The 26,179-nt window shown below is 39.8% G+C and overlaps 1 protein-coding gene across 1 annotated transcript; it reads right to left on the reverse strand.

The window, feature by feature from the left end:
• Positions 1–2,148: 2,148 nt before the first annotated feature.
• LOC140185866 (G-protein coupled receptor 26-like) lies at positions 2,149–25,746 on the reverse strand. Its single transcript, XM_072239662.1, has 3 exons — positions 25,079–25,746; positions 18,488–18,601; positions 2,149–2,380 (listed from the first exon to the last, which is right to left on the reverse strand). Exons 1-3 carry the CDS (start codon positions 25,744–25,746, stop codon positions 2,149–2,151), a joined length of 1,014 nt encoding a protein of 337 aa, XP_072095763.1.
• Positions 25,747–26,179: the final 433 nt, after the last annotated feature.

Below are 26,179 nucleotides of genomic sequence, written 5' to 3' on the forward strand. Positions count from 1 at the left end.
TGCAAAAAATGAAGTAGCTACTTTGTCACATATGTTCTGGTCATGTCCCTCATTGAAATCTTTTTGGAAATCTTCCTTTTCTACAATTTCTAAAGCTTTGAAAATTAATTTACAACCTAATACATTGACTGTTCTATTTGGAATAGTTCCGCATCATATTCAGGGTATTTCATTTTCAAACCAACATGTAATTGCATTCGTTACATTGTTGGGAAGAAGGGCTATTTTATTGAAGTGGAAAGATACCTCCGCTCCTACACTAACTCAATGGTTTTCCCAACTAATGTTATGTCTTAGCTAGGAAAAAAATTAGAAGTAGAACTTTTGATCCCCGATTTGATTTTGAGAGAAGGTGGGGCTCTTTTGCTAAATATTATCATTTAATTTGAATCAATTTACATGGTTTCCTTCCAATTTTATGTTATATAAATGTAATTTGGCAGTCGTTGTTTTCTTTTCCTTCTTTTATATATAAATGATTGTAAGACGTATTGCTCCGGGTTTGGTTTCTAATGGGGTTTTTTTTCTCCTTTTTTTGTTTTATAGTTAGTGGGGTTTTTTTTAGTTAGTTGGGGTTCTCTTTTTTCCTTTTTCTTTTATAATTTTTTTTTCATTAGCATATATGTTTTTTCTTCAGCTTTATTAATTATATATATACTAATTTGTTGAATTTCTGTATTTTATAGCTGTAGAAGATTATATATCAATAAAAAAATTTAAAAATGAAATGAAATGAAAATGATAGTGCAGTTGCATTACCACTTTCTGGGTGACTTCTTTAGTTGATGAAAGATAAAATGAGGGGCATATGTTGGTATATCAGTTACAAATTTCAAATATTAGACAAGGTGTGAAGAGTGAAATTGATTCCCCATCTATTCATCAATCTACTTCCTGGCCAACTTTTTACTCACTGGAATACCTGACAACATTCCATTATCCTAACAGGAAAAAAAAATATAATGGCTCAGAACATGTGTTATAACGAAATTGAATTTTCTCAGAGTTCTCAGATCACTGGTGTAGTCAAGCGTGGAAATCCAGAATCTGCTGAAAATGGTTCCACAGACTACAGTCATAGCTATGAACTTTATACGTACTTTCCTCTCAATAAAAGCATTGAAAAGTGTGCACTGCATTGAAGAAGGTGAAAAGTTAAACATCATATTGAGTGATAGGCTAAACAACTCTCTGACTCTGAAAAATTTATGACTTTTACAATACTAATTTGCATAATTAGTCTTAAATTATTTGGATTAGAAAATGATAAAATATTTATTTTGTTTTTATTTTTCAGCTTGTCCATAATATGTGTGTATTTAGCAATATTTATTTTGCTTTCTGTGGAACATTTGTGAATGAAAGCTTTTTACCTTCTATTTTGCTATATGTTGTTCATCAAATTAGTTGCTTAGTCAAGACAGCAATGGTACTGGATGCCACACATTTCTTACAGAAATTCCCTCACAGCATTTCATGTTGAGAAAGGGGAATCCTATCCATCCGAACCTAATGACTGATATGTGGATTTTTTTTTCTTTACTGAGATCAACAGTAGAAACCATTTGGAGACAAGAATCGATGGATAAAAGTGACAAATCTATGATAATGAATATTTGACTGATGTGACAAAGTATTTTATATGGAGATAAAAGTTGGTCCTCATTGCAGAGATGGGTATATCAAATTCTCAGAAAATAACTGGACAGGTAATAGTTTCACTCTCAGTAGTAATGTTTGATGATATTCTTGGTTGAAGGCTCAGATTTAACCAAAACATAATCAATTATTATATACTGATATTAGAATAGGCTGAGATCAAGTTATACTTCTCTATTATTCATATCTTTTAGCTTAAGGTACAGTATATTCATTTACCGGTATATGCATACCCGCTCACAAACTCTTATTGGGGAAATTTCAAAAAAATTTACTGAAAACACATGCCAATCATCCAAGAACACTTAAGAGACAAAGAAAAATTACAAAAGTGTAAAGGTGATCTGTGAAAACCATTCCTTTAAACATTAATTCAAATATTGTCTAAAGTAGTAGAAAGCAGATTAAGGTCAAAAGTTCCATAACATAGATTTCAATAAAAATCCAAATACACATGTTCGTCGCACTGTTCTTGTCATGAAATTTATTTCATTCATCTGTTTGTACAAAATTGCTATTTTGTGTTTCACCTGTTAGTGCAGAGGAGTTCAAGGAGCTTCTTTTCAGTAGCCTATTGATAATGTCCATCCATGTCTTCTTATACTGATGTCGCAGCAAAGAGTATACAAAGGGGTCTGAGACAGCTTTGCTGTAAGCCAGACATTTGGAAAGAACTCCCCAGTATGGATTGATTGGTATTGTCTCAGATAACTCCACCAGCCTGTCAAAAAACAAAATGTTACAAGGAATCTTCTACTGCAAAATTAAGAGATTACACTCTGCTGAAATCTGTAAACAGCCTCCTTCCCGTCAAATTTTTTTTTCACTTCAATACAAGCTCTTAAAAAAAAGTGGCTCAGTTAGCTTCATATAGTTTTGAAAGATAATTCCAGTCACTCTGTCTTACGCATCTTATAGGAAGAGTCACATTTGTTAGTTTTGCTTTCAATGAACTAAACTATGAAATTCATTGCAAATCCAACTACAGTATTCATTAATCAGGAGGTGGGGGAAGAAGAGGAAATTCAACATCAAGAGGTTATTGCCTCTTACTATTTCAGAGTGTTGGTAATGTTGGTGATAGTTCACATAGAGTATTACCACAGGTTTCCCTCAGTGTCCGATGATTAATTTTTTCTCAACTGCCCATAACACCACTAGCGTATAGGGCAGTACTGAAGGTCCCTCATCTCTGTCTGTTCATAGTGATGTATACAGATAGACAAGGATGCTTCATTGTTGTTTCTGTAACAATTTTTTTTAGCTGAATCCCCAAACTCAGAGGACTAGTAGACCACTCTTAGTTTGGTTTCTACCCTTTGACCTGTTTGGCATGGGTAACACTAGCAAAAGCCAAGGCACAAGGCCCTAACTCTAGCCAACATAGCTCTCTGGGTCATTAAAGGATATAAGCCTCCAAACCCTATGACAAGGTTGTGGTTCTATTGGAGGCTCATTATCAATGGTTAACTCAATAAGAAATTGAAGCCATTTACATCATTTTTGCCATTTCATTTCTCTTGATCTTGTGGATTAATGTTAGGAGACACACACAAAATTTGGAGGCATCTATCAAAAGATATTTGGTAGGCCTCTCCTTGTGTTTCTATAGCCTGTTTTTTCATAGTTTACTGTATATCATCAAGGGTGGTGGGGTGGAGATTTGTCTTTACCAAAGGAGGTGTGAGGTACTCCTTCCCTCAGCTAGCCTGCAGATCCATGCTTAACCACAGAACACGATCACATGAAGCCAGGGAAGCATGAGCAGATGATGCATATCACAAGTCCTAGTTATGTGACCAGTGACACCACGAAGACAATCTCTTAAGTCTATTGATAATGGCTGGGGTCACTTGTCTTGTAAAGACACTGCCCAGTAGAAGGCAATGATAAACCACTTCTGTAGAAAAATTTGCCAAGAACAATCATGATCATTGAAAGACCATGATCACTCACGTCATACAGCAAGGCACATAATGATGATGATGATAACTGTATATCACGTCAATGAATGAGGCACTTTAAGTGCATGTAAATAGCTTTCCATCCTTCCTCCCTCCAAACTTCAGATCACCTGACTGGTCAATGTCAGAAAGACTCCCCCTTGACTCCCCCTTGTATATAGATCTTCCATGAGCTCATATTGTCTTACCTCAGCAACTTCCTCCAACCCTCTGCTCTCTTTTCACTCATCACAACTTTGTTCTATCCCATCTCTCTGAACATCCTTCTGGGGAACCTTTTTTCCTCCTTTAGCCCTAATACATTCACCGTTGGGCTACAGTCCGTACAGCTCTCGACTTCTTTAACTCATACACATTTTCCTCATGTTGAAGCAAGTTTTCCGAAATAAAAGAGCTGTATGAACGTAAAATGATATTGTCATTGGTATGGAATACTTTGCCACCATCATAATCTTAGGGACGATAACAAAAAAAATAGGATTTTGTTAAAAGATAAATGGAAATTTAGTTGTGTGTTGACACTAATGCCCATGCACTAATTGACTTTTGGACTGGTACTCCTTAGTTAAGGCCAATGGGGCTATCAACCATCAAGTGGTATATTATCACCAACACTGTAAATTCACAAATTAAACATTGCATATAGAACATAGATTATAGAACATTACAGCACAGTACAGGCTCATGACCTTTTAAACTACTCTAATATCAATTTAACCCTTCCCTCCTACATCGCGCCCCATTTTTCTATAATCCATGTGTCCAAGATTTTCTGAATTGTCCCTAATGTATCTGCTTCTACCACCACCCCTGGCAAGATGCTCCACACATCCACCACTCTGTGAAAAAAACGTACCTTTGACCCCCCCCCCCCCCAATACTTTCCTTCAATTACCTTAAAATTATGTCCCCCTGTATTAGCCATTTCCACTCTGGGGAAAAAGTCTCTGGCTATCCACCTATGCCTCTTATCATCTAGTACACCTCCATCAACCTCTTTCACCCAGAAGAGAACAGCATGAGCCCCCGCAACCTGTCCTCACATGTCTAATTGAAGTGCATACATCTACATCTATATGAACTAAAATAACCTACAAGGGAAGAACGATAATTTGAACAACTGAGCAATTTTATGAAGAATTGGAAATATTACGAGAAAATTGCTTTCGTGTTTGAATATTGTTTGAGAAGCCCAGTACATCAGGTTGTTTGGAGGCTGCTATTAAAGTGTAGCAGCTTAAATATGATTAGCAGATTTAGACCTAAATTAAATTCATATTTTATCCAAATCTAAGAGCTGATAAAAGAAATTACCTTTCAGAATTGGTGATAATATATCACTTGACAAGTTCATGAAGAAGCTACATTTAAATATTTGCCATGAACCTTCATCTCTCTGTCAGTAAGCAGTAAAAATAAGCAAAAAATAAGACCATTGTCATTTCAGCAAATGCAAATGCACATCATGTCTTAATTTAAAGGGTTGACTCTTTTCTTAAAGTTCAGGTAGATGTCTTGAATTTGGAGAGTACCTACAAAAGCTCAGCAAAAGACTATACCTGCTATTGTGATAAGTCAAAGGTGAAGTTGAATTTATTGTCATGTTAACAAATTGGGTGGTGGGGTGGAGATACATCTCTACCAAAGGAGGTGAAAGGCTCTCCTTACCTCTGCTAGCCTGCAGCTCACACTTTAGCACCAGCTTAGCCCCCGCTCCCGCCCCCCCAACGATCAGGGTCACACGAAGCCATGCAGCGGGTGGTGGATGGTCGTATGAGCAGCTGATGCATATCACAAGTCCTGGTAATGTGAGCACTGACGCCAGGCAGACAATCTCTGAAAAGTATTGATAATTGCTGGGGTCACCCATCTTGTAAAGACACTGCCCAGAAGATGGCAATGGCAAACCACTTTCCGTAGAAATTTTTGCCAGGGACAATCATGGTCATGGGACCATGATCATCCATGTCATACAACACGATGCATAATGATTGATGATGTCAATAATTACATGTATGCGCAGGTACAATGCAAAGTTTTCTTGCAGATGCATCACAGGCATATAATGTCATATAAATTATGTATAAATTATACACGGTTTTAACAAGAAACATGCTTTGCATTATGTCAATATTTTGCCTTGTGATGCACGTTAAGGAAGTAAGGTAAGCCGAGGGTCTAAAGTGCTGAATCCTGGTCCCTGCAGGACAGGCAGACTGAGGTAAGATACTCAACTGCATTGAGATGAATGACAAACTCCGAAAATCTGCAGATGCTAGAAATCTAAGCATTACACACGAAAAAAGCTGGAGAAACTCAGCAGGCCAGGCAGCATCTATGGAAAAGAGTAAGCAGTTGACATTTAGGCCCGAGACCCTTCATCCAGACTGGGAAAAAAAAAGATGAGAAGTCAGAGCAAGAGGGTGGGGAGAGAAGAGGTAGAAGTACAAGGTGGTAGGTGATAGGTGAAATCAGAAGGGGGAGGGGTGAAGTAAAGAGCTGGGATGTTGATTGGTGGAAGAGATAACGGGCTGGAAAAGGAGGAATCTGATAGGAGTGGGTAGAAGATCATGAAAGAAAGGGAAGAGGGAGAATTACCAGAGGGAGGTGAAGGGCAGGTAAGGAGATAAGGTGAGCGAGGGAAATGGGAATGAGGGAACGGTGAAGACGAGGAGGGGCAATTGCCAGAAGTTTGAGAAATCGATGTTCACGCCATCAGGTTGGAGGCTGCCCAGACTGAATATAAGGTGTTGCTCCTCCATCCTGAGTGTGGCCTCATCATGGTGGCGATATGATGAATGGTCTCATGCCATGCCTCACCTTACTGGGAGTTGGTATTGGCCTAGATCAGGAGTTCAGTAGGTGGTTTGTTCTATAACTGAGGAACCTGAAGGATAGGCAGGTAAGTAAATTTCATTCATGGGGTATAACATACATGAATCAGGTCTTTAATGTCATCAGGGGATCTACTCAGAATGACTATAAAGGTCCTATTTAAGAAGTGTGAATGGATTTTCAATTACATTGTTATGAAGGGAAAGAGTCATTCAATTGACTCTCCAGGCACTGGATAATCAGACAGGAAGACAGAAAATGTGGATCAATCTGTGATTGGAAAATTGTGACTACATTTAATAGAACTGCATTGGGACAACATTCAATGGGGACATTCTTCCATTGATGGTCATTTTCCTGCTGCTTGGTGTAGTACTATACGGCTGGTGACAAGTAGTTTACCAAAGGAGCTCAAACGCAGCTGAGAAAGCATGGAACAGATTTTGCAGCAAGGTTTCTAGCTTGTAGCAGACCATGAGATCCATTTTGCCAGGTGCTGTCATTCCTCCAGTTGGCATCAGGTTGTGGGAGCATTGTTTCCCTCTGTCAGCATACTGCTTCCATTTTGTGCATCCTACACATGTATGTACATGATTTGGCACTGGAGACCTCAGGTGCATCATCAGTGGATATGCACTTCAGTTCAGTGGTCACCCAAGTGGTTTGCTGAACAAACTCAAATGCAGCCGGCAAAATCAAGGTAAGATTTTGTTATCCCCAAAAATTTCTCCCATTTCCCGAGAAACAGCAGCAAGTTCAAGATCCAGTGTTCTGTGTCTTGTGTTCAAACACGGTTCAGAATTAGGATCAGAATCAGGTTTAATATCACCGGCATATGTCGTGAGAAGCGTTAGCTTCGCAGCTGCAGTACAATGCAATATGTGATAATAGAGAGAAAAAAACAGTGAATTACAATAAGTATATACAGTATAGACAATAAACAATAGGCAATAGGTGCAGGAGTAGGCCATTCAGCCTTTCGAGCCAGCACCGCCATTCACCGTGATCATGGCTGATCATCCACAATCAGTACCCTGTTCCTGCCTTCTCCCTAATTCCCTTGACTCCGCTATCTATAAGAGCTCTATCTAACTCTTGAAAGAATCCAGAGAATTGTCCTCCACTGCCTTCTGAGGCAGAGCATTCCACAGATCCACAACCCTCTGTGTGAAGAAGTTTTTCCTCAACTCCGTTCTAAATGGTCTACCCCTTATTCTTAAACTGTGGCCTCTGGTTCTGGACTCCCCCAACATCGGGAACATGTTTCCTGCCTCTAGCGTGTCCAATCTGTTAATAATCTTATATGTTTCAAGCAGATTCCCTCTCATCCCTCTAAATTCCAGTGTATACAAGCCCAGCCGCTCCAATCTTTCAACATATGACATTCCCGCCATCCCTGGAATTAACCCAGTGAACCTACACTGCACTCCCTCCACAGCAAGAATGTCCTTCCTCAAATTTGGAGAACAAAACTGCACACAATACTCCAGGCAGGGTCTCACCAGGGCCTTGTACAACTGCAGAAGGACCTCTTTGCTCCTATACTCAACTCCCCAAGTTATGAAGGCCAACATGCCATTAGCTTTCTTCACTGCCTGCTGTACCTGTATGCTTACTTTCAGTGACTGATAAACAAGGACACCAGAACTCATTTTACTTCCCCTTTTCCTAACTTGACACCATTCAGATAGTAATCTGCCTTCCTGTTCTTGCCACCAAAGTGGATAACCTCACACTTATCCACATTAAACTGCATCTGCCATGCATCTGCCCACTCACCCAACCTGGCCAAGTCACCCTGTATTCTCATAACATCCTCCTCATATTTCACACTGTCACCCAGCTTTGTGTCTCCAATAGTTAAATAAGTAGTGCAAAAATTAGGAAATTAAAAATAGTGAGGTAGTGTTCGTGGGTTCAATGTCCATTCAGAAATCAGATGGCAAAAAGGTAGAAGCTGTTCCTGAATCATTGAGTGTGTTGCTTCACGCTTCAGTATCTCCTTCCTGATAGTAACAGTGGGAACAAGGCATGTCCTGAGTGGTGGGGGTCCTGAATAATGGACACCACCTTTCTGAGGCAGAACTCCATGAGAATACCTGACAACAAAGCACAAAAGCTACAGCAATTCCCCAGCACTTAAGACAGGGAATCCACTTGTATGACCAGTAGCAGCCAACCGGAAAAGGATCCTTTTATTCCCACTCGTTGCCTCCTACCAATCAGCCAATGCTCTAACCATGTTAGTAACTTTCCTGTAATACCATGGGCTCTTAACTTGGTAGGCAGCCTCATGTGTGGCACCTTGTTAAAGGCCTTCTGAAAGTCCAAATATACAACATCCACTACATCCCCTTTATCTATCCTACCTGTAATCTCCTCAAAGAATTCCAACAGGTTTGTCAGGCAGGATTTTCCCTGAAGGAAACCATGCTAACTTTGTACTATCTCATCCTATGTCACCAAGTACTCTGTCACCTCATCCTTAACAATTGTTTCTAACATCTTCCCAACCACTGCAGTCAGGTTAACTGGTCTATAGTTTCTTTTCTGCTTCTTTCCTCCTTTCTTAAAGAGTGGATCGACATTTGCAGTTTTCCAGTCCTCTGGCACCATGCCAGAGTCCAATGATTTTTGAAACATCAATAATCTGTTCCTTCATCAGTCTCAACTGTTGCAGCAATGGACGTAGATTTCAAGCATACTCCTGTTTCTGACATATACCATCAAAATTGGCCAATCTCAACCAGTGGACCAGACCTATCTTTCTGCATATTAATTTTGAAGCTATGGCATTGTGATTGCTGGCTGAAAAGTGTTCCCCTTCATAAACATCTGTCGCATGCCCTATTTTATTCCCTATTGTACACTCTTGTTGGAACTTCTACGTACTGATTAAGGAAACTTTCCCGAACATATTTGACAAACTCTATCTCGTCTTGTCTTTTTACAGTATGGAAGTTGCAGTCAATATGTGGAAAGTTCAAACTAACTATAACAACCTCATGTTTCTTGCAAAAGTCTACAATCTACAAATTTGTTCCTCTAAATTCCTTGGACTGTTGGGTGGTCTATAATATAGCCCCATTATCGTTGTCATACCTTTCTTAGTTCCACCCACAACACCTCACCAGACGAGTTCTCCAGTCTGTCCTGACTGAGACTGCTATGCTATTTTTCTGACTTATAATGCCACCCCTCCTTCTTTGATCCCTCCTGCTCTGTCCCAGCTGAAACAACAGAACGCTGGAATATTGGGCTACCAGTCCTGTCCCTCCTACAACCAAGTCTCACTAATGGCTACAATGTCATAATTCCAGGTGTTGATCCGTGCCCTGAGCTCATCCACCTTTCCTACGAGACTTCTTGCATTGACATTGGTCGAACCTTACTCAACATTTTGATTCCTTTGTGTTGATGTATTTCATGTGATATGCACTGACACAAGTTATATCACATTTTACCATGAATTCTATTCTCAATTTGCAAATTCCTCAAAAATAATTTTTTAAAAAAAACAAGGCACATATTATAGCTGCAGGAAACCGAGTAAGGAATCTAATTTGCTAACTTGCTACAATAGAAATGAAAATTTAGTCATCTGTAATCAAAAAGGAAGGAAGGCAACCTTCCAATTAGTCCTGCGGTAGCTTCTGCACAGATGCTAACAACTAATACTTATTATTAAGCATTTCAATTTTAACTTCCTCAAGAGAAAAATAGAATATAAAAGCTAGGATGCAATGCTGAGGCTTTTTAAGGCAGAGGTCAGACCACATTTGGAGTATTGTGAGCAGTTTTTGTCCCCATATCTAAGAAAGAATATGCTGGTGCTGGGAAGGGTCCAGAGGAAGCTTATGAGAATGAAAGGGTTAATGTATGAGGAGCATTTGATGACATTGGGCCTATATTTGCTTTAGAAGAATAAGGGTGCGGGGGGAGAATCTCATTGAAACCTACCAAGTATTGAAAGGCCTAGACAAAGTGGACATGGAGAGGATGTTTCCTATACTGAGGGATTCTAGGGCTAGAGGACACAGCCTCAAAATAGAAAGATGTTCTTTAGAACAAAGATGAGGAGGAATTTCTTTAGCTAGAGGGTGGTGATTCTGTGGAATTCATTGCCATATATGGCTGTGAAGATCAAGTCATTGGGTATATTTAAAGTGGAGGTGTATTGGTTCTTGATTAATACAGAGAACAAAGGCTATGGGGAGAAGCCAGGGGAATGAGGTTCAGAGAGAACAAAATCAGGTATTAATGAATGGGCTGAATGGCCTAATGGCTAATGGTCTTATGGTCAAAATAAAACACTGGACTTTTTAAATGCCCCAGAATGGGGGTATTGCACTTCCCACAATGGAAGTTCATGGATTCTTCTTTTTGTGATTTGGATTCAGGGTTCTGGAGAGGCAACAGATTGATGTTTCTAAGCTCCACATGTTAAATTATCAATGGCTCCATTGGGAAAGCCTCAATGTTCTTTCTGCTTGGTTAAGTCTAAACAAAAAGTAACTGAAGTCAAGAGCCGGCCATTTATAGTAAATGTTATGCTTTCCCTATAAGAACACAGAACACAAGAAAATACGAGCAGGAGAACCCATCTTGTCCTTCAAGCCCAGCCCACTATTTAGCAAATCATAATTGATCTAGCCTAGGCCTCAGCTTCCATGATTCTCCAAAGTACATCTACCACTACATTAAGTACCTTGAATAAGTTACACTCCAGAGACTTGTCACCATTTTTGAGAAGATATTTCGATGTAGCTCAGTCTAATGATAAACGGTCACTTTTCTTAAAGCTATCTCCTCTCATTTGGGATTCTTTGACTAATGAAATCATCGTTACCTTACACCATTATGCCCCTTTAACCTTTCAATGAGAAGTTTCAACTTCAGAGAATATAGACCCAACCTGTTTAGTCTTTCTTGATAGGACAACCCTGTCATGCCAGAAATAAGCTGAGTAAATTTCTTTTGGATTATATCCAATGCTACTGTATCCTTTCTTTGGTTAGGGTACCAATCCACAGCACTCCAAACGTGGCCTCACCAACACCCTCTGCAGCTGTAACAAAACCTCCTGACTTCTCAATCTCAATAAAGACCAAACACAAGAGATTCTGCAGATGGAACACAATTCCAGAGGAACACACATAAAATGCTGGAAGAACTCAGCAGGTCAGAAGCATCTACAGGGAGAAATAAACAGTTGACATTTCGGGCTGAGACCCATCATCAGAACTGGAAAGGAAGGGGTAGGAATCCAGAATAAAGACAAACACACCATTTGTATTCTTATCTATTTTTTGCCATAGCCTACTAACCTTTGGAGATACAAGCACAAGAACACCTCGATCCCTCTGCTCTTTCACATAAATAATCACCTTTTGATTCCTCTTTCCAAAGTGTATGATCTCACACGTTCCAACATTACAATCTATTTACCAGGTTTTCACCCACTTACTCTATCTATCTATATCCACTTGCATAGCTACAATAACCTGATCACAACTTGCCCTTCCAACTATATTCAATGCAACAGCATACAGGCAAAGAACAGTAGAGATGCTCTTTGATCCTGTACAGAAAAAAACACTCCAGTTCTTGCATTCCACAGATTCCTTTTCTTCCTCCTTTCCTTAATCATCCACTTCTCTGCAAGTCATCGGCAGGATTTAAGATGGCCTGGGCTTCTTGCCTCATGTATGAGTGAGTTTATAACAGAACTTGCTACAAACTTAGACAGAGTTAGAATCAAGGCTATATCAGTTTTAGGAGACATAACAAGTTCATTGGAATATAGGGAGCAACATTCTACCAAGGTATTTAAGACAGAAGTATTAGTCATTGGAGAGACAAATCCAGAAAACACAAATAAAAAAATATGGAGGCTTTGGCATCACGAAGGAAGTGGATGGGAATCTGCTGAGCCCAATACACTGTTGTTCAGCAATGGTTTCCCTGCAAGAGATCAGTAGCAACTGGAGACAATTAATGTGTGAAAGCAAAACTGAAAAAGTATTACTCATAGTTTCAGTAGGGGATATAAATCAAGAAATGATAATGGGATCAAAACGAGGCCGCCATGGTAGTGTAGTGGTTAGCGAGATGCTATTACAGCTCGGGGTATTGGAGTTCAGAGTTCAGTCCCAGTGTTCTCTGTAAGGAATCTCTCCCCATGGAATGTGTGAGTTTTCTCCAGGTCCTCCAGTGGCCTCCCACTGTCCAAAGAGCTACCGGGTAGCTTAATTGGTCATTGTAAATTGTTCCGTAAGTAGGTTAGGGTTAAATCAGAGTTGCTGGGGGTTGATAGACAGTGCAACCTGAATGGCAGAAGGGCTTATTCGGCCCTGTACCTCTAAATAGTTCATGTTATGTCGTGTTTCTGGTTTCTGGTCACTCCTTTATTTTGTTGCTATTTTGGGTGTTTTTTGACCAGGGCAGCTTGCACTTAATGTACTACACAGGGCTAGATTGAACTGAACTGAATATGCCTGGGCTCTTTCAATTTTGTGTTTTATATTGTGTTTTTTGCTCATTTTTCTTTTTTTTCCGTTTGCATGATTTGGGGTTTTTTTTTGCACATTGTGGGAAGGGGGTGTTTGATCAATTTCTTTGAATGGTTTCCATGATTTTCTTTGTTTTGTAGCTGTCTGTTGGAAGGCAAATCTCAGGTTCTATACTGCATACATACTTCGATAATAAGTGTACTTTGAATCTTTGAATCTAATTAAATAAAAAAGAAATACGAAAGGGATTTTTTCCTGCCCGCTATCCTGGTTTCTCCCCATAACACTCAATTGCTTCACTGATTAAATATTTATCCACCTCTGCATTGAATATATTGAAGAAAATAAAAGACACTTCTTTCTTGGGTAATGAATTCTCAAATCATATTGAGAGACAAAATTTATCCTTAACTCTATCTTAAATAGACATTCCCTTTTCTGAGATAATGCTCTTGGGTTCTAGTCTCTCCCATGAGGGAACACAGTTTTCCAACATTTGCTATTAAGAATTTTATTCATTAAGATCACCAATGAATCCAGACCTAGCATATCCAAACTGTTCCCATAAGCCATTCATTCCATACCTGGCATCGTCCAACTTAATGTGCTCTGAATCTATAATATATACAAACATAACAATCATAGAATTGTACAGCACAGGAATTGGTCCTTTGGTCCACCTCAACCATGCCAACACTTTGCCCATCTTCACTAATCCCATTTGCTTGTTATAGATCTGTATCTTTTTATGACGTGCTGAGTCCCTCCAGCAATTTGTGTGTGTTGATTCTTTCTATGACTTGCCTAACCAAGTGCCTGGATGTTCAGACTCCCAATCTATTCTGTGGTTGGCCAGCAGGGACAGACATAGTTTTTTTCAGAACTGATTGGATTCTCTTATTGATCATTGAATGCACATGTTCCCAATTAACACCTGTGTATTTAAACACTGCTTCCTATACTGTACTTTGTTCAGTCTTGAAGTGTGATCTTGTAAGTAGCAAGAGCTACTGTCCTTTTTTAAATAAAAGACAGTGTAACAAAACAGGAATATTTTAGGTGTCTGGCTTTTGGAATCATACTGAATATTCAGAGGGTTCTGCTGCTTGAGATATGTTACCATTGGCAAGGATAAGGGGAGGAGGAGGAGAAGATGGCGACATGACGCAGTGAGCGTGGCCTCTCCGGTGATGAATATCTGTTCTCTGTCAAGTAGGATGCCGTGCACGATTCTGATTTGATGGAGGCAGAAGTGAGAGCATGGAGGAACATCTGGTGAAACTTCTGAAATGCCTGTTTCGCTGCCGCTGCTACTGTGTGATCCAGAATCTCTGGAGGGGAAGGGCCCGAATCCTCGGCTTTGCCTGTTGCCTGGCGGCCGGGGCCGGGGTCGAAGCGCTCGGCAGAGATGGTGCTCTGTTTCGGAGGGCTGGTCGGAGGCTCAAGGTTTTCGGATGGACTCAGAGTTGGACTGTGGCCGGGTGCTTCCAGAATGCTGCATCGGCAAGTTTGCAGCACTGGAAGCTCGTGGCAGAGAGAGTTTCTCCCTTCTACCGTCTGCGTGAGATGCTGGGGCTATCAGGACTTTGAGACTTTTTTTTACCGTGCCCATGGTCTGCTCTTATCAAATTACGGTATTGCTTTGCACTGTTGTAACTATATGTTATAATTATGCATTTTTAATGGATGCATTTCTAAATGACAATAAAAGAGGACTGAGTACCCTCATAATCTAATTCACCCCAATTCTGAACTGATCCTAGAACATAGAGACTCACTGTATAAGGCTCTAAATACAATTCATTTTCTCCATATTAATATTTTTTTATTTGCACAATTTGTCTTCTTTTGCACATTGGTTGTTTGTCAGTCTTAGTTTATGTACGGTTTTTCATAAATTCAATCGTATTTTATTTCCCTGTAAATGCCTGCAAAAAATGAACCTCAAAATAATGTATGGTGTCATATAAGTATTTTGATAATAAATTTACTTTGACTTTGACTTGAGTAAGTGGCTTTAGCAGTTGTACTACTGTGGTTCCTCACAATGCCTATCAGAAGAAATTGTCAATTCTAGGGAAAAATATGGAGGCAATGTTCTCCATAATTAAATCATCATCCATGGCATTCACTCCTTAAGCACAGGATTCCCGATGTGCTGCCACATCAGCATGTAGTCCATCACACTGTGGCCATTACGTTGACAGCACTTCAACAATGGCACAAAGCAGATCGGCTTCTGCAGAATATAACCAGTGTATTCACATTATGGGGGAAGTAGGTGGACCCTGAGGAGAATTCCAAATGCTGGTAGGGTTTATTTGTTTGTTTATAGAGGAGAAGGCTGTATACGAGCAAAGAGGAAGAACAAGAGAATGTGCTTGGAATGTATAATGTACCAGCAAACACCAGTAGAAAGTAATACAGCAAAATAAATGCCAAACTGACTGAAAGAAAACTAAAATTATCAGGAAGCCGAGAGCAGCAGTTGAGAAGGTAGCCTGCAATGAAAATCTGAACAATGATCATATAGGTTGATGTGGGACAATTAGAGTTGGGAAGGGAAGTAAGTTCTATGCCTGCATACTGAGTCTCACAAACACAGATTCTGGATCTAGAGCAAGAAGCAAAATGTTGGAGGAGCACAGCAGGTTGAGCCGCTTCTATAGAGGGAAATAGACATGTGACTGAGACGTGATTTGGACTGAGGCCCTCCATCTGGACTGAGTGGGTGGAGATAGCCAGGATAAAGAGGAGAGGGAACAAGACCTGGCAAGCAATAGGATCCTGGTGAAGATGGGGTGATTGGAAGACCAAGAGTGAGAGTAGCAACAGAGGCTGGGAGGCGACAGGTTGAAGCAACAAAGTGCTTTACAAAACAAAGAATAACTGTTTCAGTGAGGTGTGCTTATGAAATATATAGAAAGAATATCAGGAAGTCAACCATAACATTCCATCTGAAACATAATATCATCCTGTTATATCATTATGTTGCTATATTCTCACAACTGATGGTCTCACTTTAAGGATTCTATCTTGTTATCTTATTTCATGCTTTCAATATTTATTGCTGCTTATTTACATTTGCATTTGCACAGTTTCTTCATTGATCCTGTTCTATAAATTTGCCAAGTATGCCCGCAGAAAAAAGAATCTCAGGTGACGTGTATGTACTCCGATAATAAATTTTACTTTTGAACTTTGTTAAGTATAATTTCAAATAATTAAAACTTGTGAAACTAATAAATTGTACTCAGTAATATAACAACAAAATTCTCAACAAGGCTTGAAAAGTCACTGATATCGGCCTCGACAAGAATTGACTAAGTACTGATCAAGCTTTATCAAGTATAAATCATATATTCATTTAGCTTTAAAGAGCAGCAGTTCCCGACAGAATATTTGATTACACACACTGTGCAGGTATAAGAATATTGGCTACCAGTTATATGTTGGCTCCATACCTCTGAAGGAATTAAAAGTGCTGAAGTGAGTTGAACTAACTGATATTTACAAACTCATTTATCTGTTGTGGCCAACGATTAATTGATCCCCTTATAAGTTTGCACAATGATCTCACCAGTGCAGTGACAAAACAACTGATGAGAGCTGCCATCTGTTAATGCCACGAAACAACCATTCAAACAACCAACAGTAAAACAAAGTATCTTCATGATCTATAGTTGGCCTCATCTCACTCCAGTGTCAACCAATCCACATCTCAGCTGATTAAAGAAGTAATATAGACGCAAAAGCATTTTGAGACCATTGAGTTTATGCAACGCAAGCCTTTTGTTGTTGCAGCTCATGGGCACATTATCATATAGCTAGGTAGTCAGCTAAAACATCTGATCGTAACAGATGGGGGATTCGCCTGTGGGGAAACCAGAGACGCTGAACCTAAGAGCAGGTTTAAAATGTAAAACACTGGGCAGAATATACTGCAAGGCAAGGGGTTCCCCAGACCCCTGTTAATGATTGGGGGGGGGGTCCATGGCACAAATAAAGGTTGGGAACCCACGCTGTAAGGCATCCTTCAAGCAGCCAGGATTTCAGCGTTTGGTAATTATCTTGCTTTTCAAATGGAAATTTTATTGAAAACTTGCTGCAAAACTTTATTCTATGGCCCACCATCATTTAATCAGCAGCCACAGAAAGCAGAGACCACAATCCACTTTGTCTCACCAGCAGCTTCGCAACATTCAGAACTTTGTTTGGGAGCTGCTGTTGATTCACACTACTGATGTTCCAACATTGTCCTCAACAGATACTGAAACTATTGTTTGGAATGCTGCCTCGTACTTTATATCTGCTGAGTATACATTGATAATGCAGATTCTTCTCTGCCAGGCAACATTGCTCCACACTGCTAAGGAATATGGATCAACAGCTATACGCAGACTACAAAATCAAAGTCGCTTGCCTGTAAAAATAAAATACTTCAAAAACTTGCACATTTTTTTTTGCGCAAAAGGCAGTCACCCAGTAATATACTCTAAAACAGGAGTTCCCAACCTAGGGTCCACGGAGCCCCTGGTTATTGGTAGGGGTCCATGGCATAAAAAAGGTTGAGGATTCCTGGCCTAAAAATATTACGTTATTTTCTGCTACGATATCTGTTTTCATAATGTTGGGAAGTATTAATATAACATTAATCAACGTTTAAATATCAAAAACAAGACAAAATCTGCAGATGCTGGAAATCCAAGCAACACACACAAAATGCTGAAGGAACTCAGCAGGCCAGGCAGCACCTATGGAAAAAAAGCACAGTCGACGTTTTGCGTCGAGACCTTTTGGCAGGACTGGAGAAAAAAAAGATAAGGAGTAGACTTAAAAAGGGGGGAGGGGGTGAGAAAGGTGATAGGTGAAACTGGGAGGGGGAGGGATGAAGTAAATAGCTGGGAAGTTGATTGGTGAACGAGATACAGGACTGGAGAAGGGGGAGTCTGATAGGGGGGGACACAGAAGGCCATGGAAGAGAAAAATGAGGAGAGCACCAGAGGTAAGTGATGGGCAGACAAGTAGATAAGGTGAGAGAGAGAAAAGGGGATAGGGACTGGTGAAGGAGAGGGCGGTGGGGGGACAACTATCAGAAGTTTGAGAAGTCGATGTTCAGACTGAACATAGCGTGTTGTTCCTCCAACCTGAGTGTGGTCTCATCACGACAGTAGAGGAGGCCAAGGATAGACATATCAGAATGGAAATGGGAAAGCAGACATAAAATGAGGGGCCACTGGGAGATCCCACTTCTTCTGGCAGCCGGAGTACAGGTACTCAGCAAAACGGTGTCCCAATCTACACCGGGTCTCACCGATGTACAGAAGGCCACACAGGAAGCAACATTTAAATATCAAAAGATTTAAGTTCATTTCCTTAACAATAAAATCTTGAACTATGCAATTCCACTTATCGAGTCTCACAAATATTGATATCTTTATAATATTCTACAATATCAGATGACTATTAATGTGCTTCATCATTAGTAAAGTATAAGATCACATTTATATATCACACCTTGTAATTACATAAGGTGCAAAGCACAGTATAAAGGTACCGATGAAAGTACTGATCTTCTTTGTTGCTCGTTGTCTTCGTCGCTTCTGCTCTTCCAGGCAGCGTTGCCTTACACTGCAAAGAAATATAGATAAACAACTATACACGAACTATAAAGTCAACATCACTTGCCTGTAAGAGTCAAATACTTTAAAAATTTGCATTTTTTTTCTGAAAAGCAGTCACACAGTAATCTGAAAAGATTACAGTATTTTCTGAGGTAATATTAGTATTCATAACATTGGAAGGTATTAATATAGTTATATAACAGTTATTCTTGCATGAAATATCAATTTATAAAAATAAAAGAAATCTTTTCAAAACTTCTTATCTAGTGACCTCAACAGCTGTTAGGTTGGTATATTATTCAAACAGCAATCATTATCCTGCATTCACAGGAAAGGGAGTCAGAAATGAATTTGCTTGGCACTTCATTATCAAAGGTTGCCTCTGCCAATATCAGCAATCGCAATAAAATAAGTTCTTGACCCATTCACCTTTATAAGCCACCACAACAACCATAACCTCTCTCTTCCCTTTAATATTCTTGAATGCATTATAGCCGATCAAATTTGTACCCATCTTTTTGGCATTCATTATTTCGATCCCTTCAGTCAGATTTCAACAACTGAATCCAAATCACATTGAACCAGATTTATTATCACTGACATATGTTGTTTCGCAGCAGCAGTATAGTGCAATGCATAAAATCTACTATAAAATATAATAAAAAATATATAAAACATGGAAATAGGGCAAAAACATGAGTTAGTGTTGATGGGTTCATTGTCCATTCAGAAAGCTGATGGTGGAAGGAAAGAAGCTGTTCCTAAAACTAATCTGTTTCAATAGTTGCCACAATATGAATATATTTTCGCTAAAGTCACTAATGATTTCCTATGTGATCATAACAAAGGTAATTTATGCTTCCTTGTCCTGTTCAAATTGTCTGTAACTTGATCATCTCCTCTTCCTCTGAAATCTCTCTACCATCTAGCAGAGGGATGGGGTCATATTCTCTTCAGACCTAACTTACTTAGCTTGGAAATCACCACTAATGGCTTATATTCATATTGCAGCGCCACTATCTGACCACCTCCTATTTCTTATTATCCAAAGTTGTGGTTTCAGTTTTCACATGTATGGAGATGGCACCCATCCAAGTATCTTGACACTTCCAGTACTTCCAAATTGTCATGCTGTTTATGTCACATTCAGTTATATAGGAACAGAAATTTCCTCAAATCAATTCATAAACTCCAAGTACCTTCTTCCCCCTACCAGTTGTCTGAAATTGAATCAGTCCGATGACAAACATGGTGTTACTTTGGCCTTAATATCAGTTTTTATCCAAGTTCTCTAAGATCTCTTATTTCTACCTCTGTAATATCATCCAGTCCAAAAGTCACGACTATGCATTAGTTAGCTCTCAATATGGCCAGCCTGCTGTGGTACTGACTGGTCTTCTTGGTCAACTATTCATGATCTTCAGGTCTTCCTAAACTATGCAGTTCCTTTATCTGGACCATTTCCCATGTACCTGTGACTCCTACACTTGCTGGCTTTATATTAATTTCTTGATGTTATCTTTGTTTTCAAGTCTCTCCAAAGACTCATACCTTCTCTCTTCTGTAACGTTCTTTGCCTCTACAACTTTCCAAGTTTGTCCGCACTCTCAATTCTTGATCACTCTTGAACTTATCATCTTGATTACTGACAGCCAAAGGCCCACATCTGGTATTTCATCTCCCAGCCTCTCTACATATGTAATTTTTTTCACTAATTACGATGGTCCTTGTAACCTTGCTGGTTAACCAAACTTTTAGTCATTTGCCTAACATCTTACATGGTTCAGTGCACATTTTCTTTGATCTGTAATGCTCTGCAAAACACCTAGGGTTGCTTTTGCAATATTAAGAGCATAATATATGTAGAAAAATTTGTTGTTATCAATAGATCATAGCCAAGGTGGATAGACCTTCAATTATAATGCAAATCAAACAATGTTTAATATATTATTAGGAGTCCTAAGTAATTGGTCTATCTCCAATTTAATACCATATAGAAATTCTAATACTTGCATGACAAAGATTATGTATATGGTTTATGTGTTAGCACTCACTAAAAATAGAGTGCACAAAATTTTGTTCTTAGCTGCTTGAAATCTGAATTATGTGACCTAGTGAATGAGAGACAAAAAATTCAGCAGTTGTCTATATGGCTCCAGAGAAAAAATAATTTCTGTTATGTATTTCATTCTAATCAGTGGTGAAAAGAACAGTGTGATTCTACCTGTATATAATTTATTTCATTGGCCATCCATGTCAAGGATGTGGATGTCTATATGACAGATTTGTTACATTTTCAGTTTTCCCTGTTATATGATTATTTGCAGATGCAATTGCCTATATATTTTTCATGTTTCATTCCGGGAGAATTCTTGATAAGAGACATTCAGTAGATTGACTGGACAGCCAGACTTTTCCCAGGGTGAAATGCTGAACATGAGGGGGTAGAACTTTAAGGTGAATGGAGGAAAGTATGGGGAGGATGTCAGAGATGTGTTTTTTTTAAACATAGTGTGTGGAAAGCCCTGCCAGGGCTGGTGGTAGAAGCAAATACATTAGGAGCATTTATGAAACTTTTAGAGAGCTGAACTATGTCCGATCAATTGCGAGAATGTGGCATGTGCACTTGCGACTGATTGATCACGCAGTGAATCGATTGGGTTCCTACCTGCAGGGGGCGCTCTCTTTTGCCACAGGCTTTCAAGTGTGCATGTTTTTGGCTAGGTGGGCCCAGTTTATGTAAGCTGTACAGTGGCTAATGTGACTCAGTAAAAACGTTTAATCCTGTTACTTCATTGTCATTCTTGCTCCGTGCATACAGTATGTAATAATAGGCTCATGGATGAAAGATAAATGGTGGACTATGTGGAAGGGAAGGGTTAGATTGATCCTAGAGGAGGTTAAAAGGGCAGCACAAGACAAAAGACCAAAGGGCTTTAATTGTACCATAACGTTCAGTGTTCCAACACTTCTTTAACCTAAAAGAATTACAACAGTTACTGCGGTACAAGTTGGACCAAATGTGGCTTAGGTCAAGATACTAGCAATGGTCTATGTTCCATTCTATGAAGAGAATATAACTGGTCATAGACTATAGCATATTCTACAACAATTAGTCCTAAAGTACAGCATTCTACCACCCTTATGTCAATTGTGTTAATAAGTTATTTCAAATATAAACACTACCAAACTTTTCTGCAATAGAAATTCTCTGGACTCCCCCATTGTCTCTGATACATCGCAATGTTTATCTGATCTCCTCAAATGCAGCAGAAGGAATTTCGATCACTCAAACAATGAGAGGTCCTTGTCCCTGGCCATCAGATTGACTTAAGGATTTCACAATTTTGACATTGTTTGTAACACTGAAGTAAAGCTCAACTCAGTAACTTCTCCTTCATCAATTTTATTTTCACACAGATGTGCCTACATATCATCATCCATCTCTGCCCCTTCTTGGCTTGTGTTATTCTGTAAAGGAAGCTGGGTACTTGTTGGACATCCCAGTACTTACTGCTCTGAGCAGGTGGTGGTGAGCCTCCTTTGTGAAAAGCAGCAATCCATATAGGGTGGACCTCCCTTTGCCCAGAGTGATGAAGGTCATAAAGCAAATTGAGGAAGTGTTAATTGGATGATGCAATTCCTATCAATTTCCTGGTCACTTTGATGATAAACGCTGACATTCCCCCTGGATATTAATGGTCACTGTTTTATTGATTGTAATGCTATTCGTTATAAGAGGTGTAGACTGTATTTTGTTGAATGCAGCCATTGTCTGACATTTGTGAAGTGCAAATGGAACTTGCCACTTTAATGCCATATCCATACTACATACAAGGAAAAGTGCATCATTATCCAAAGAGCTGCATTTGTAATGTGTGTTATTATTGGCAGCGTTCCACATCTGACGTCATGAATTATGAAAATTAATTGAGAAGCGGCAGACGGTTGCATCTACTCACATTCCAGATTATGCTACCTGCTCTCTAGTTCACATTAAAGCTAGTTTACCGATTGCACTTGTTCTCTTGAGTAACAGGGCTTTTTGATCCAGCGTTGTTTCAACATTAGCATTCTGTTCCTTGCTCTCCGTTCCCTCCAAAGCATTGCTCCTCCATATCCTCCACCTTTATGATCCTGTGGGACCTCTGTCCTGTTCCACTCTTGACCTTTATCATTCCTAACTTTAATTACTTCATCGCTAGGGCTCTATCTTTATCTACTCAGCCCACCTCCCTCCCTCACTCTTCTTGCAACTTCACCTCTTCTTCCTCTTTTTAAATGCTCCCAGATGGCTCATCATTAAATTTTATTTGTTAACTGTCCTGTGAAGCATCTTGAGATATGCCTTAACCTTGGATAAATGGCTGTATTCACTGTTATTATAACTTTGAGCCATTATATCTAATTTAACTGGCAGAATTTCTGATGTTATTCAATGACTGTAGATTTGTTTCTCAAAGACCATTACATTTAATAAGAACTCAAGTAGAGGTAGCATATATCATGATTACGTTGAAGCACTTTCCGGGAGATGAGGAGGCATTTCGTAGCCAGTGAATGGTGAATCTGCGGAATTCTTTGCCACAGGTGGGCTGTGGAGGCCAAGACACTGGGTATATGTAAGGCAGAGGTTGATAAATTCTTGATTTGTCAGGGCATAAAGGGTTATAGAGAGAAGGCAGGAGACTGGGGCTAAAAGGGAAATGGATCAGCCAAGACGAAATGGTGGAGCAGACTTGAAGAGTCTGCTAATTCGGCCTAATTCTGCTCCTACATCTTATGGTCCTGTGATCTCTTATTTAACGTTTAGATATAAAAAATGATTACATGGCACTGCATCCACAGGAAAGTGAGCAACCGTGGATGTTTATCAATATTAGTTAATCCATACAAGTCTGAACAGAGGAAAATTTAACATTGTGGACAGGCTAAAGTTTGATGGTTGTTCAACAATGAGAAGCCTTTTCATATTGGATGTGCAGGCGTACATGGTGCAGAGTTTAAGAGGCAAAGTGATAGGAAAGCTGGGCTCTATCAGAAAAAAAAATATAGATATAAAAATGTAACTTTGCACTGCTCAGAGTTTACTGTGGTGAAAAGTTAGATAAAACTGTTCATAATGTTCGCTATAATTTAAGAGTATTTCATCTTAAAGCTAAAACATTTTTGCTTAGAGACTCAGACACATTTTTCTTGCTGGCTGTTCCTAATGTGGACATTTTCCGGGGCAAGAAATATACTTCCTTCAGAACTAATCCTTTACGTATAAAATGGTTTTGTGCTTGAAGCTCGATTTTACAAACCAAGAAACAGAAAATTAAGAGAACGTACTAAGAGATTTTAAAGGCTATTCCAAAAATGCAAGGAATTATCGGCAGATGAAAGATGCGAGAACAAATACTCAAAAAGTACCGCACTCTGTCAGAATGATACTTAGATTATTATCCAGGAAAAGGCTGACTGAAGATTCCTTAGCACTAAAAGCACTCCGTGGGAAACCACATGGTCAAGATTCCAAATCAAGAATTCCCATTGGAATAAAAAGGGATTTTTCAAAAATCTTCGTGTTCTGCATCAAGTGGAAGGGAGACACTATATAGCTACTGGGAAAAGTATTAGTGAAACGTATTGGCTTTGTTTCAGTATATCCCTGTGGAATTTCAGCAAAGGCATCAACTGAGATTATATTCGAGTAAATCATTACTGAGCAGCGACTTTCTTTACAGTGGCATATGGGGATCGAGGTTTAGAATTCCTAAAGCACCGCATGATCAAGGATTTCTTTCAGCGACATTACTTGAAGGATAAGCATTTTGAAATATGATCAGCTTTCCCTTCCCCTTCCTAGTAAAAATACTCATGGATGGAGTAATTCATGTGGAAAGAAGCCGTGCTATCGGCGTATTAGAGATTAGGTCTTTAAATATTGGTCTGGCATAATTTTATATTGCATGAGCACACTTGGGCTTCTGGGCGTCATTCACTTTTTCCTTTCATCCTTTCGCCAGGATGCGACGTGCAGATTGTTAAACTGTACCTTGTTCACAATCTGATAATATCAGGAGTGCGGAGGTTACATGATTACGTCAGCTGACACAGAAACATCCCATACAATTAACACGGTAGACTTGGGAGAAATATTTAACATTTCTGCAAGTTTCTCTGACATGCCTTTTCCAGTGAACCGTCAGCTACTGACATCTGTATTGCCGAAAACAAAAACAACGGAGTAAAGTACTATGTGTTAGATTTAGGGGTAACCCGAACTTTTCAGAATATGGATACCCTTAAATATAACACTTATCTGGCTCTCAGTCATGCGCCGGAGACCGGGTAGAAAACGCACCTACTTATAAATGTGGGAAGGAATCTTACATGATTTTATGAGATCTAATGAATAACCATTTATGCATTTATCAAAGTATACATTCACAAAAATACCGGGAACTGGTGGGACTGTGTCACGCACTAGGTCGCCTACCTTGGATGGATGTCCACCAGTAACACTAGTGTCTGCATGGTGATTACATCTATCCTCTTGCAGTGAAATCGCGCCACTTTCAGCACTTTCAGATAGGTGAAACACAGCACCACTAGCGAAAGCAGGAAACTGAGGGTGTGAAAAACTACAGTGAAAACCACAAACTGGATCCGGTCGTCAGTTCGGGTTTGGCTGAGGGTGCAGGAGGCGTACAGGTGGTTGTATCCGACCCAGGAGAGGCAGACTGCCACCACGGGAAAGCAGAGGGAGTGGAACCACGTGTAACTCAGCATGATGGCAGCGTCTTTGTAGCGCATTTTGGAATTGTAACTTAGAGGGAAAACGACAGCAATCCATCTGTCAGTACTCAGAGCAGCCATGCTCAACATGGAATTCGTGACCAAGAAAGTCTCCAGGAAGCCTACTATTCGGCACACGGTATCGACTCCGGGTTGCTCTTTGCTGATAATCCCCACCAAAGTCAACGGCATGTTTAGCACCGTCATCAACAAGTTGCTAAGGGTCAGATTGATGATAAACATCGCAGGAACCTGTTTGCGGATCTCTGCGCTGCAGAGGAAGCAGATCAGCACCAGGACGTTGGAAAGCAACGACACGATCATCAAAACTACTACAAAGAAAGATAAGATGACTTCCACTGTGCCCATGGTGTTACGCGCTCAGTGTCTCCCGCAGTCAGTTCTGTTGCTCCCAAATCTCAGAAAATACATTTTTGTGCAGGGTTGTCCTCGCTTTCCACCCGCGTCAGCCCAGTCACATTTGGCAGCCGAGCTGCAATTTGAACAGCGGCGCTGGCTGTGACACGTCGCCAGCTCGGTTTTAATGTACGGAGCACTAGCGAAGTGCATTAAAGTGAAGCTCTGGAATGATCAGCCGGGCTCACCCACTGTCTGCTAGTCCTCCCGACGAGTTCACGGGTTCCTTTCAGAGCCCAATCAGAAGTGATCAGAGCTTATTGGCGAGGAGCTGTCCCGTCAGCTCGTTATTATTGACATCCTCACTTGAACCTCCGCGCTGCCTTGAGTGCGGGCTAGATTTATTGGGTCTGCCCATCACATGAACATCTGAGTCACTGAGAAA

This window comes from Mobula birostris, chromosome 21 (assembly GCF_030028105.1).
Source record: "Mobula birostris isolate sMobBir1 chromosome 21, sMobBir1.hap1, whole genome shotgun sequence".
NCBI classification, from domain to species: domain Eukaryota; kingdom Metazoa; phylum Chordata; class Chondrichthyes; order Myliobatiformes; family Myliobatidae; genus Mobula; species Mobula birostris.

Bases quoted from the DNA above. Each gene is read 5' to 3' on its own strand.
- LOC140185866 (XM_072239662.1), bottom strand. From the start codon at position 25,746: ATGGGCACAGTGGAAGTCATCTTATCTTTCTTTGTAGTAGTTTTGATG. The intron at 18,602-25,078 runs GTAGGCGACCTA...ATTTCTTTGCAG, and splicing joins CTGGTGGACATCCATCCAAG to TGTAAGGCAACGCTGCCTGG. The intron at 2,381-18,487 runs GTGTGATATATA...GTTTTTTGACAG, and splicing joins GCACCTTATGTAATTACAAG to GCTGGTGGAGTTATCTGAGA.